A 13389-nucleotide genomic window follows, 5' to 3' on the forward strand; every position below is an offset into this window, starting at 1 on the left:
TGTCGACTTCCACAGTAATCTGAAGGTAGAGTCTGCGACTCTGGGTGAAAGGATGTTGATGTTTGAGCTAAACAGCCAATTAAATCACACTCCTCTTTTTTGTGCTCCTGGAGCAACATGTTGATTGGCTGGAATTGTTTACTGCTCGGCCCGAGCCACTATGCTTGTTTTCCATGAGGAGCAATTCACTGAATATTACTAAAATGTTATTGGATTAGAATCATGGACTGCACCTTTAAATGGTTTACTGCTGATTGTTCTATAGTTTATTACAGTCAAGGTAGGCCTGTACGCATATAAATATGATATTACTACACACTATTGTTTTGTTTTTTTACATCTGTGGAGTGGTCTTAGCTCAAGCTTAATCTTTAGATTTAGCTTGTAAAGTTGTGGCCGTTTGTGTAAGGTATGATTCTTTACTTGTTGACAGTGGCAGAAGAGGATCAAAAGTCAAATGTGTCTTTACTCAGATTAAGAATGAAGCATAGCAAACCTTTGTGTCGATTTTATAGCAGTTTTCAGGAGCGCTCATCTTGATAAACTTGCCATCAATTCCCTGGAAGACGTACAAAATGTCCCGGACGAGTGCGGCTTCACCAATTTCAGCTGAGCACAGGAGCAGAGAGGGGGGAAAAAACACCCACAAGAGTCAAGGTCAAACCCCAGAGAACAGTCAAAGTAAGTAACCGTGCAATTACTCTTAGTCCAGGCAATAAGACCATCAGCCAGCTGGAGGAGCAGAAATGAGGTACTGCTGAGTTGAGAGGAGCAAGAACACTTTCTGCCCAGCTGTGATAATTTGTCTCAAATTGCCGGCACTTACAATTAAATATTCAAGTGCAGGTGTCACTACGCCACCAGATTGCTTACGGAGTGTAAAATTCCTGCCAATTTGAGCCTCACCGTGACAGCAAAAACAAATCACATCCAGTTAAGAGAAACATACCCAAGATAGCACATCCAAACCAAAACAAACACAGGGTAGAGTTTTCTAGTGAAAAATAAGCTTTGCCGTAACAGCTACTGGGAAAACCATTATATTTATAACAGGCATTAGCAATGGGCAAACACACACACAGCGCTCTCTCTAATGGGAGAGTGGATCGCCCATAATCGGGCGGAGAGAGAGAGAGAGAGAGGATTTAGTTTGCTTTGGATGGTATCAATAACAATCACAATGCTTTTAGGAAGGCAGATGCTTTATTGGACCATCAATCCTGGCAGGGTCATATTTATCAAAGCCCACTGCGGAGCCGGCTGGTGCAGTCTGAGCAGATGATGTGAGGCCCCTGCTCCAGCGCTACATACACCCATCTGTGAACCGGACTGACTAGAGGATCTGATGGGGTTGGGAGTTTGTCACCTGAACAATCGGAAAATGTGAACAATCTGCAGGGGACCTAAATGAACATGATGCCATGTGCCTCAAACAGGACATGTAACTGATGTCCGAGTTGGATGTGACGCACCGCTATAACTACACTAAGAATGTATTATTACCTACAAGCATCGCGAAGATACAACTATTCATCTAGTCTAGCCAACATTGTTAAGCACTCCCCTCCTAATTGCAGTTAATACTTATCACCTTAGTACTTAAACTTAGTGTTAAATAGACAGCTGTATTCAGCTTCCCTTGTAAGGTGCTTTCATGAATGATTTTGCCTTGATTTATTGGACTGTGTATGAATGAAAAAGTACACCCTGCATCAAGGGTCACTCACCGCTGCCGTCCCCCTCTCTTCTATGGCGGGGGGTGACCCTGCTGGCTGGGGCCAGGGAGCCAACAGGGGCCCGTGAGGTAGGTGCTGCTGCCCCTGGGGGTGACGCTGAGATTGGGAGGGCCCAGGCCAGACGGGCGCCTCTCGATGCATCACCAGCCACCTGGTGCCTAAGGAAGAGAGAAGCAGGATTATTATGGACACCATCACCAGCCACCTGGTGCCTATGGAAGAGAGAAGCAGGATAATTATGGACACCATCACTACTGTTCTGTCTGGTAAGACCACTGGAGGGCCCCCAGTTCCCTAAAGGGACACCAATAACACAGGGGTGCTGCATGGGCACCATTCCTCTTATAGGGGACCTGCTACATTCAGCAAGGCTCCAACACAATTTAGTGATGAATCGGTATTCTCTGTACCTTTTTTGCCCTTCTCTAAAAATATATGAAGTTACTGGAAGTTCACAGTACTTTGCACGGAAGTTTACAGAACACTGGCTCAATGAGGGGGAACACTCTTCCTCCCTCTCGCCGTCTGAGAGTTCTCCCCCTAAAACAAATCGGCGGGTCAGGATTTGGACCGGGTCGATTGGGATGCGGAGGGAGAACACTCACGAGCCACATGGATCAATTTCCACTCTCAGAGCTCCAGGAGGCTAAATAAAGACTCCGAGGGAGAAGGCCGGCTATAAAGAACACGGTGATGCCATCACCGTAGACACACGGACGACCTCGCCGCATCGGAGCTTTTGGATGAGTGGCAACCATTCAGTCAGCACAAAGCCATTCAGAGACCCAAGGCTGCCCACATCCATGCAGTATAGTGACGAAAACCTAAACAACACTGACTGATTCCACGAGGCTTACGGAACACTTTAAGTGTGGGGATTCTTGAAACCTGAAAAGCTTTTAAAAAGTAAAAGAAAGAAAAAGAAACGCTAAAAAAGGTTTATTTCCAAGTAGAAACAAATTGGCGGTAACTCCTGTAGTGTGCCCTCTGTAGGAGTGGCTCTTTGTGAACCCATTAGCAAGCCTTCAGGGAATGCACTAATTGCTACATAATGGCATTTTTCAAATGATAAAAAATTACTTCGGGAGCCTGGCATCGTAAAGATGCTCCCAATCTGCTGAATTACAATGTTAATTATTCTACAATCAATTAAGCAAAAGGCACAAAGTCTATGGGCTGATACCTAAAATATATACAGTGCATAAGGAAAGAGTTTGGACATGTTGTTGTTATGTTGCAGCCTTATGTCGTGCAACAAGCACAGAAAGGGAAAATACTGTCAATGTGATTAGAATAAGACGGCCGCCACAAAAACCAGGACTGAATCTCACAACACAACTAGACAAACCAAAACATGCGGGATTTGTCATCATGTCTAGCAGTTTTGTGACCTTCCTTCTAGGTGGATATGTAAAATCCGAAGGTTTTCAATTACATTTTCACTACAAATGCTCAGAAGACTACAAATACCTAGAAGACTACAAATACCTAGAAGATAACAGCCCAGGCTATGCCATCCACTCTTTACTACTGACTGAGTGAAATAGTTTTTGAAGTTCAATGCGAGAGTTGATCAACCTTCACCTCTACAAGAGCTACTGGCCTGGTCTCGTTGGTATTTGTTGGGGAGATCTAATAGAACTGATCAATCGTAATAGCTTGTATCCTGCAACACTATAACAACTCTGATATTTAGAACATTGAAATGCACACAACAGTTGTAAAACACCTTAACCACAGCACAAAGCGTTCTGCACATAGCCAAACCTACTTTAATATAGACTAAACAAGTGATATAGACTAGCCAAACCTACTTTAATATAGACTAAACAAGTGATATAGACTAGCCAAACCTACTTTAATATAGACTAAACAAGTGATATAGACTAGCCAAACCTACTTTAATATAGACTAAACAAGTGATATAGACTAGCCAAACCTACTTTAATATAGACTAAACAAGTGATATAGACTAGCCAAACCTACTTTAATATAGACTAAACAAGTGATATAGACTAGCCAAACCTACTTTAATATAGACTAAACAAGTGATATAGACTAGCCAAACCTACTTTAATATAGACTAAACAAGTGATATAGACTAGCCAAACCTACTTTAATATAGACTAAACAAGTGATATAGACTAGCCAAACCTACTTTAATATAGACTAAACAAGTGATATAGACTAGCCAAACCTACTTTAATATAGACTAAACAAGTGATATAGACTAGCCAAACCTACTTTAATATAGACTAAACAAGTGATATGTTCTGCACATAGCCAAACCTACTTTAATATAGACTAAACAAGTGATATGTTCTGCACATAGCCAAACCTACTTTAATATAGACTAAACAAGTGATATGTTCTGCACATAGCCAAACCTACTTTAATATAGACTAAACAAGTGATATGTTCTGCACATAGCCAAACCTACTTTAATATAGACTAAACAAGTGATTTCCTTTCAGTTTTGGCTGAGCAAGACAGAGGCTGACTCACCCAACCAGCAGGGACTGTGGTGTCGGAGTGGGACCATTGAGAGCGTAAACGCCCAAGCTGCTGATGCCACTGGTGCCCATGCTGGTGCCCATGCTGGTGCCCATGCTGGTGTTGTTTTGGGCCGCACTGCGCTCGGGGTAGCTGAGGGGCAGGGACTGGGGCCGAGTGCAGTAGAATGGGGTGGAGTGGGCATCCCGGGGCAGCGGCTGGGCAAACAGGGCACTATAGCTCCCCACCTGTTTCAGACAGGACACACTTTAACAGCTAAGCCAGGGACACTCTGCTTCCAGAATTATACTTCTCTTAAATGGAGATCTTTAAGATGGTTTTCATAACAGTGATCTTGATATCGTGTCTATGTGGTAAGAGTCGAACCTTGTTTTCTTACCCGACTAGATGGTTTACGTGGGTCTTCACAAAGGCTCAGCAGCAGGTACAAGACCGACCATTTCTGTTTGAGCACGCCCTATATATGACCAAAAACCCATGTCAAAAAAAAGAAAATGGTATTCATCTTTGCTGCTTTAAATCATTTTCATAAACTTGCCAGCCCTGCCTGAAAGCGCTCAAATGCTGCTCTTAACGATATGCTCAAGAGCACCCTGCCAGGAGAGCCTTCCCATTAAACTCGTGTAAGGGCTCACCTGGGTCTGCAGCTTGCGATGGAGCTCAGAAAAGCGAACTGCGTCTGCCTCTCTCCGCTGCTTCATCACTGCAGGAGAAGGACAAGGGGCCAAAACAAACCATCATCAGATTAGTGCATCTACCATCAGGCACAGCAAGGCTGAGCAAAAGTGTTCTGAAGACCGTCCTGATTACGGCCCTCATTAGGCTTTTTCTAGGTAGGACGCCAGTTTCCTCTCCAATTAGCCTTTCTGTTGTCATTTAACGAGCTTGAAGAAGCCCACCATAATGAAAGAAACAGACCCCTATAGTTGGTGCCATCAATTAAACTAACAGGCATAAGGAACATGGCAACAGCTTTATACTTGTGAGAATGGTGCTCTATCCTTGGTTTGCTTTGTGTCACTGATGCTCAATATTCGCCACACAACAAGGACAGAGGACAGACTGTGTTGACTCTGTTAAGGCTGGGAAGTAGAGAAAGTAAAGAAGGGTACAACTTACACTCCTTCTTGATCTTCTCCGAAACCAGAAACTCATCCCGTTCGATGGTGGGGGCATAGTTACTCCCAATGACTCTCACAGCATACTGGAACTGGTGAGCGACCTCAGCTGGAAGCAGAGACATACTATATCAAACTGAAAGGATCCTCTCAATAGAAAAAACAAACAGTATGACACAAGGCTGACATATCTCTTGTGTCAAAAAATGGGTAATTCTTAAGAGCAGCATACCATAACCCTGTTACATTGTTCATTTGGCGAGGGCACTAAATGACCACTGGTCAAAATGATTTCCTGCATTAGTTAAACTATTTGACCTAGTTATTAACACCTAATGCACTTAACCTTACATGGCTTGAATCAACGATGGTTGGATTACAAACTCAAGAGCTGCGATTGCTCCTGCAGATGAAACCTGGCTTTTGCATGAAATATAACATACAATCACTGTCACAAGCCACCTGATGACAGACGGCCATGTAACGTTAATAACGACTATTGGGCATCGCATATAGCTTGCCAGCTAGCAAACACAAACGAATGGCTTACCAACATTGCTGACTATATGTTACACAGTGGAAGACGTCTTGTAAACGGTCCCAAAGTGTTGAACTAAATAGGGCCTTTCCATCACATCGATGCTCAACTGATGACAAAATGCCAGTGAGTCAAATTGGATATCTAGTGTGTCATCCTGTCAATTCCCACATTTTATCATTTGAACGTCAAACAGTTTCCTCGCTGAACTATATTAAATCGCTGATATACCCTGGCTTCATACATGCCAATCCATCAATACTTGAAATACGTTGACTGAAATCGTGCACAAAATATCTGATGAAGTGGTCAAATTACTTCAACGATGCCAGCTAACCATCGGCTAAGCAGCAACAGTCAAGCTAGGGTTAGCCAGAAAGCTCACACTGTAGACTGGCATTTGCAAAGTTGGCTAGCTAGGTAGCTGGCTAGCAGGCTAACTGACAAATGTTGGCTTGCTAACTGGCTGTTTCGGTTACCTTCACTTTTCCCGGTGATTCTGCAGCAAAGACTTTGCAAAAGAACATTTGGAGATTTTTGATCAAGTGCTGCCATGGTGTATCTTATTCACAGAGACAAATATGCCTGCTTCTATCCACTGTCGTTATTCCTCCATTGGTTTTGCACTCCTGGCAACAGCGCCATTTTAACAGAACCCGCCGAAAGCTTCAACAGAAGAAGAGCAGTCCAAAAAAAAACAGGGAGGCACTGAAAATACAGCCCTGTAAGAAAATATCTAGGACACACACGGTTCCTACAAAGTTTTGTTCCCACCAGCAATAAACTGTGTCTTCATATGAATGATAATAATCTTTTTATTGTGGAAGCTATTATACTGTTGTTTTATCGTTATTAAATTGTTGTTAATATTACTATTTTATCACTACTCTACAGTTCTGACTATGTTAAACCTGTATGCAATAATCACCTCCATGACCCTTAAAGGGCTAAGGTTTTCTTTCTGAGCTGATTTTGTTCCCTCGAAATACTTTTACATCTCCACGCAATATTTTTGCATTACTTTTGGGTTCACACGCATCATTTGGCGTTATATTTCATGCATATATTTCATGCAAAAGTGCACCATGGTCCATAGAAGGATCCGTTCCCTTGCAATACTTTTGGCTTCACACGCAATAGATTTTTAGCATTTTGATGATAAGCTATTTTTTAGTTCCCTCGCAATAACTTTTGGATTCCCTCACAATACTTGCAAAAGTATAGCCAGGGAACGTTAACATATTGCGAGGGAACGAAAAAGTTGATCATCAAAAAAAAAATCCCTTAGTAATAAGTAATATGTCAGATTAACTCAAGATGTTTGTCTTGTGGTATTGCAAGCAATAATCACAGATTTCAGATAGGTCTATAATGTCTTTGACAGGGGCGGGTTTCAGTATTGAGAATTTCAGGTGGGTGTGACCTACAAGTGCGCAGGCGCTTGAGGCAGCAGTGACGTAGGGTGAGAGAAAAGATCATCAGTGGCCACTACTGGGAGTCGCGACGACGTGAACGCACGGGGATGGTGAGGAACAGAAGGAGGACGCAAAAAAAAGCAAGAGGGGGCAGTTGAGAAGTGATTGTGCATTGACGTTACTGTATTTCTTTAGAAAGGGGAACAATGCATTGTCCGCTCAAATAATCTGAAGATGCCCGTGTGTTACCGAAGTCCACATTGTAAATCCGCTCGGTCTTAGAGTCGTCAGGCTAAGTTACCTTGATTATAGGGTGGCTCACACAGACAATTAGAAAAAAAAACAATAGCCGTCCTGGACTGTCACTTCTGAAGCAAAAGGGAGACCGCCCGACAGTCATGGAACGGAGAGTGAAAATTAAAATTAGCTAGCGCTTCAAACGTTCAAATAAGATCATAGGAGAAGAAATAGCAAGACCACCTGGCACCTGTCGCAAGAATGGATTTTAGCAGGCTTCGGAACCTCATCAGTAGATACGTAAGTAGAAGCCTGTTTCAACGTTACCATTTTGCGATATTGAATGAGTGTGTCAGTGATGTGCATTCCCAACTTGTTGGTCGTTAGAAAAGGAGTATCAACGCTGTCCATGATGTACGCGGAGGTATTTTTTTCTAACTGAATTCAGACGGGGATTCCTCAATTTCTCACCTAATCATAGAATGACAATTTGCAATGCAGAAACACTTTGCAGTGAAGGCGAGGACAACGACTGTTGTTTGTTTGCAAAAGAATACGGAAAGCGCGAGTCACCCCAGGCCCATGCAAACAATGACCGGCATGTATCTGTTAACTAGTTTATAGTAACCCAGCCAGCTCACAGATGCCTCTTGTCAGCCGGTTTTACTTGAGCAACCAGCACCCGTAAATATGTTATTGAAACGAAGTCCATGCTCAGGGTTATGAGATTGTATGGGCTTAGTTTCAGGCTGGGCATCGTTTTAATATAACTGTTCTTGTACATTTATGGTCTCCGAATATGGAGTTATTTTATGATTGAAGTACAGCGATAGAGTGAATTTGCGATTAAACTCTGAAGGAAAGTCAGACCTAAAAACTTCTAACTAAAAGTAGCCTCCTTCCAACTGCTTGTTACACTGCAAGCCCAAACAGGTGAAACTGTTGACATCTGTAGGCGTCATTTTCTGAGTTGTATTGACTTGTTTTGAAGATGGCGCCTGCTATCTTGTGTCATTGAACAAATTATTATGGTTAATGTATCTGTTGAACAAATATAAAACAATATATCCGATATGAATTCAAGCATCTCAAAAGAATATCAATATCCATAAAATGAAACCGATCGAACAAATTAGTTATTACTCAATCCAGGCGCTTTAATGTAGGCTAGGTCTGGACCTGTACTGATGGCCATCAGTGTGATCAATGTAAAGGGTTGCCTATTCTATCAATACTGGCTGATACTCGGAGTGCATGTTGCTGCATATTGTCTGTATGTGCAGAGGAGGGACAGTTGAAGAGTCTCCCACAGCCTACAGCAACACAAAAAACTACTATTGTGATAGTGATTTGGTCAATAGCCTAATTGCACAACTGTATGAATATTTTGATTAACTTTTCAACGGCAGGCATATATAGCCTGCAATTTAAACAACTCCCCCCCCCCCCCCCCCTCACACACACACACACATACACAAACGCACAAAAAACACTCACTCTCTCACAAAGGTAAATATCACAATGTTGGCAACCCCCACAGTCACCATTGAAGGCCACTGCTTGTGTCATGAGGACACCTGTAAGCGGACGCATTCACAGATCATAGAAAATCTCTGGCTGTGCTGCAGACAACCATTGCAACGGGTGATGATAGAATGTTTCAGAGAGTGGAAACACTATGCTGGTTGTGTTCATCCCGAACTCTCTCACCCTTATGCCAGTACAGCATTTTATAACATGTTATGGTAAAGTCCTCATTTATAATATATTTATAACCCGTAAGTCCTAATTTAATATTTAGGCCAACCTTTTCCTTGGAAAACATGCCTGCCCATTTAACCTTTTGCAAACCATTAGATTGAAGATTGACACATAAGCCTTTACTAACACTTTGGCTACATAGTATGCGAAATATATAGGCCAAAGTCAATTCAATTGTTACTCTTCATAAATACTCACAGATGATTGACACATAAAGAGGAAGTTAAAGATTCATTTCTGTCATGCATTGCCATCTGCCTTTGTCAAGGATTCATGTGAAATCGCCATTATATGTTAGGTATGTATGTTTAGAAGCAGCATTGCTCATTTAAGTTGGTGTGAAATGGACCTTGTCTGCACTTGTGTGTAGGCATGCCTTAAACAACCAATGGCTGGCTTGCACAGGCGTGCTGGGCCTGAGGCTGCTGATCACATGAGCCACTGCTCAGTGAGGGGCCGGTGACAAAGCCCAGTTCATCTTGATCAGTGGAATGTTCACCACACTCTGTGTGCTTTGTTCCCTGAGTCCTTCCACTGCCCAGGACCTCTTGTGCTGATCTATTCTTCGACACATTAACAGCCTTGTGTTTGTATTTGTGTGTGTAGTGTGTGTGTGTGTGTGTGTGTGTGTGTGTGTGTGTGTGTGTGTGTGTGTGTGTGTGTGTGTGTGTGTGTGTGTGTGTGTGTGTGTGTGTGTGTGTGTGTGTGTGTGTGTGTGTGTGTGTGTGTGTGTGTGTGTGTGTGTGTGTGTGTGTGTGTGTGTGTTTGGGGGGTTAGTGGTAGTGGTCGTAGACCCTTAGTTGCAGTTGTCAGTGGCGATAGGTGGTGAGGAGACAAGGTGCTTGTCGATTGTCATGAGACTCTGGCCAGCTCAGGCACACAAACCACTGATGATTGCAATGTCCCCAGAACTACTGTGACATCAGGAGTTTGCAGTAGAGTTTGTTTTGCACTTCACCTATCATACTGTATCTGGCATATAGTTTTGCAGGAGATTCTTTTATTTGTAAACTGTATCGATGCTTTTGAAATGAAGCGTGACTAATGCTGGTGTTGTAGGGTTCAAAAGAGGACAGTCAGACACACTGAGCGTTCATAAATAGACTTAATTCTGTTGCCATGAAATAAACAAGCTCATGGCAACACTATTTCAGTGGGGAGTGGATCAAATCAAAGTGATGTGATTTACTAAAAAGGACATATTGTGATTATTACATTCCATTTGTATTTTTCTTAATATAGAGGTAAAACATTATCAAGCATTCAGATATGTTTCTTTTCAGAGAAATTCTGTGTTGCACAATTTCAAAGGTAGTGTATTTCCTGAAAAGCATTTCCATTATTCTATGTGCCATTCTGAAAGCATCAGTTGGGATTTAGTAAGGGTGCTGTTATGTAACTAAGCTTTCCTTTTTACTCCGAAAATTTGAAATTGTCATTTGGAAAACCCCAGTTTGAGGACAATACATGATCTTCAGACCTGTCAGTTTGCCTGCACCAACAGCAAGCTCTGAGTGGTGATTCAAAGAGACAAGAGTCGAGGAGATGAGACCATTTCCCCACTGCTGAGACTCCTGGGCCTAGTTTCCCGATAACGACGTATCTTAACGGCCTACGTGGATTTTGGCGACATCATAGACTCATCATTGCCGTAAGTGCGGCGTCGGGAAACCGCTCTGCAATATTCCTCTTACGACCGATTTCAAGTCCTTTTTAGCGTTCGGGAAACTGGGCCCTGTTCTCTTCCTTTATTTCTATCCCTCTCTTTTTTTCTCTCTCTGTCTCTCATTCTCCTCTCATTTTTAGGTTTCCTCCGGTAGGAGGTAACCTATTGTTATTGTAGGCTTTCTTATTATTATGTTGCTGCAATGGGAGTCAATGGCAGCCCATAGAACCATATGGTAACTTTTTGTGAAATTTGGCACACTCATTAAGGACAGTCCCTTCTTCATTCACACCAAGTTTCATGGCTCTCATTACACCACTCTAGCGCCACCAACAGGTCAAAGTTGGACTTTTGTAACACACGCAACTTTTGAACCGTATGACCGATTTTCAAAAATGAGGTACCATTGGATTCCAAAGCATTGTAAATGTTGGATTTGAAATGTAATATCCCATTTGCAAGTCTGCAGCATGGATTTTTCTATACAGTGACAAATTGTCACAAAATTACATTTTTCCCTGGTTCGCAATGTTTGGAGGAGGAAACCGCCATCGCTGCTTGCAGCTATATTTCATCTTGGACTACTAGTCTACCATTTCACTCGTTTGTGTAGTATCTGAAATCCTTTTGTTAGTTTTTCTCCGCCGCTTTGGTACATTTCTAGAATCATCCTTAGCAGTAAGTGCAATTCTCTAAGCAATTCGTAAACAACACTTCTCTCAAACAAATTGAATCGAACCCTTATCAATTTAATTTGTATGTCCTGGCTTAAACAATCCATAGATACCAGGATGCTTTTGGGTGTGAGACTGCAACAGCAACAGCAAACTATTACGCCATTTTGCATGAATGTCCAAAAGCATTTGCCAAAAAAGATTTGCAATGAGAAATGTACTGGCGTGATGTGGACAAGTGACGGTGATGTGGAGGTTGAAGAAGCGTTTTCTGATCCAAGAAATATATCAATGCAACCGAGAGAAACTGTAATCTGTATTTGCATTATCTCTGAGTGGAACAGGATGGCTCTACTAGCTGTGATTTGGGAGGGCCTTTTTAGAGTGTGAAGCGTCTTGGGAAATCAGACAGACACACTAACACACACACACACACACACACACACACACACACACACACACACACACTTGGCTATTAATGGCATAGCCATTGCTCAAGCTACCCCCCACGTTGCACGATGTTGTCTTTTTCCTTTTGCGAAGGGTACAGTGAGATGTGCTCAGTGACCACATCGCTGCTGACTAATCTGCTAGCTTGGACGGGAAGCAGCATCCCTACCCCTTCTCCGGCCTCCCCAGGGTTCACAGGCAATTGCATTGCATTGGAAGCTTAATAATTGTTCTCAGGTCGGCAATCGGGCTCCCCTCCCAGCACAAGGCTGAAAGTGAAGGACTGATAAACACATCGCACACACACACACGCACACACGCACACACACGCACACGCACGCGCACGCGCACACGCACACGCACACACACACACACACACACACACACACACACACACACACACACACACACACACACACACACACACACACACACACACACACACACACACACACACACACACACACACACACCTCTGTCACCTATCAGGTTTATAGAAGTTAAGCGTGATAACCACATGGTGGATTTCTGACGTCCGAGGCACGGATGGAAGTTTTGCACAAGATTGGAAGAAGCATAGTTTGTCCCTTCTTATAACTTCGGGTCTACACATGCTCTTGTACGTATGCAGACTAAGTGGCACTTAACAATCTTAGTTACACACACACACACACACAAACACACACACCGAAAAGCCATGTTCCTGCTTTCATAAGCACATGGTTCAGTAGGTTGGTCCAGGAGAGGTCATTGCTTTGAAATATGATGTTGCTATTGACTATGCTCTCATTGAGGCACATCAAAACGGCACAAGGCCAAGCCTATCAGTGTCTTCATTGTGAAACAGAAAAGTGTGAAGATGTGTGTTTGGAGGGAAGTCTTCTCGTGTGGACCTTTATATCTTGATGACAGTGTGGACTCAGGGCTTCATGTACCTCACTGAACTGCTGCCGTTCAGACCATTGTGATAAAAGCAGCATTGCCTCCTTCCTCACACCGATCAATATTTACTACTGAAGTATCTAAGCGGAAACAGACTAATGGCTTCTCTCTCCAACCAACAGCATTTTTTTCCTGGACGTATAATAAATTAAACGAATCAGCTTGATCAATTGCCTGATGTTTCAACCCTGAGATACATGATTAAATGTACATTTCCCTGACTCCTGACAGAGAACAAATTAAATGAAGGCCCTTAGTCACAATGACTAGAAGAGGTGTGTGTGTGTGTGTTCTTAAAAAAAGCTTGGTTGAATGGGAGTGTGTTTAATAGCAAGATA

At 42.8% G+C, this 13389-nt stretch overlaps 2 protein-coding genes across 3 annotated transcripts in view; one reads left to right on the forward strand and one right to left on the reverse strand.

Annotated features, from left to right (window-relative positions):
* The window catches only part of tubgcp3 (tubulin gamma complex component 3), a 31057-nt gene extending 24508 nt beyond the window's left edge, over positions 1 to 6549 (reverse strand). For both annotated transcript variants that reach the window (XM_080835232.1, XM_080835231.1), the window contains exons 1-7: positions 6386 to 6549; positions 5370 to 5477; positions 4886 to 4953; positions 4630 to 4707; positions 4242 to 4477; positions 1728 to 1894; positions 497 to 609 (exon numbers count right to left, since the gene is read on the reverse strand). In XM_080835232.1, the coding sequence (XP_080691358.1) occupies positions 497 to 609; positions 1728 to 1894; positions 4242 to 4477; positions 4630 to 4707; positions 4886 to 4953; positions 5370 to 5477; positions 6386 to 6461 (846 nt within the window). In that variant the 5' untranslated portion in view covers positions 6462 to 6549. The remainder of the gene's footprint in view (positions 1 to 496; positions 610 to 1727; positions 1895 to 4241; positions 4478 to 4629; positions 4708 to 4885; positions 4954 to 5369; positions 5478 to 6385) is intronic.
* A 923-nt stretch (positions 6550 to 7472) lies between these two features.
* The window catches only part of atp11a (ATPase phospholipid transporting 11A), a 96640-nt gene continuing 90723 nt past the window's right edge, over positions 7473 to 13389 (forward strand). The window contains 1 exon segment of the mRNA XM_080833966.1: positions 7473 to 7858. Within this exon segment, the coding sequence (XP_080690092.1) occupies positions 7820 to 7858 (39 nt within the window). The 5' untranslated portion in view covers positions 7473 to 7819.

The sequence above is a fragment of the Sprattus sprattus genome, assembly GCF_963457725.1.
Source record: "Sprattus sprattus genome assembly, chromosome: 3".
NCBI lineage: Eukaryota > Metazoa > Chordata > Actinopteri > Clupeiformes > Clupeidae > Sprattus > Sprattus sprattus.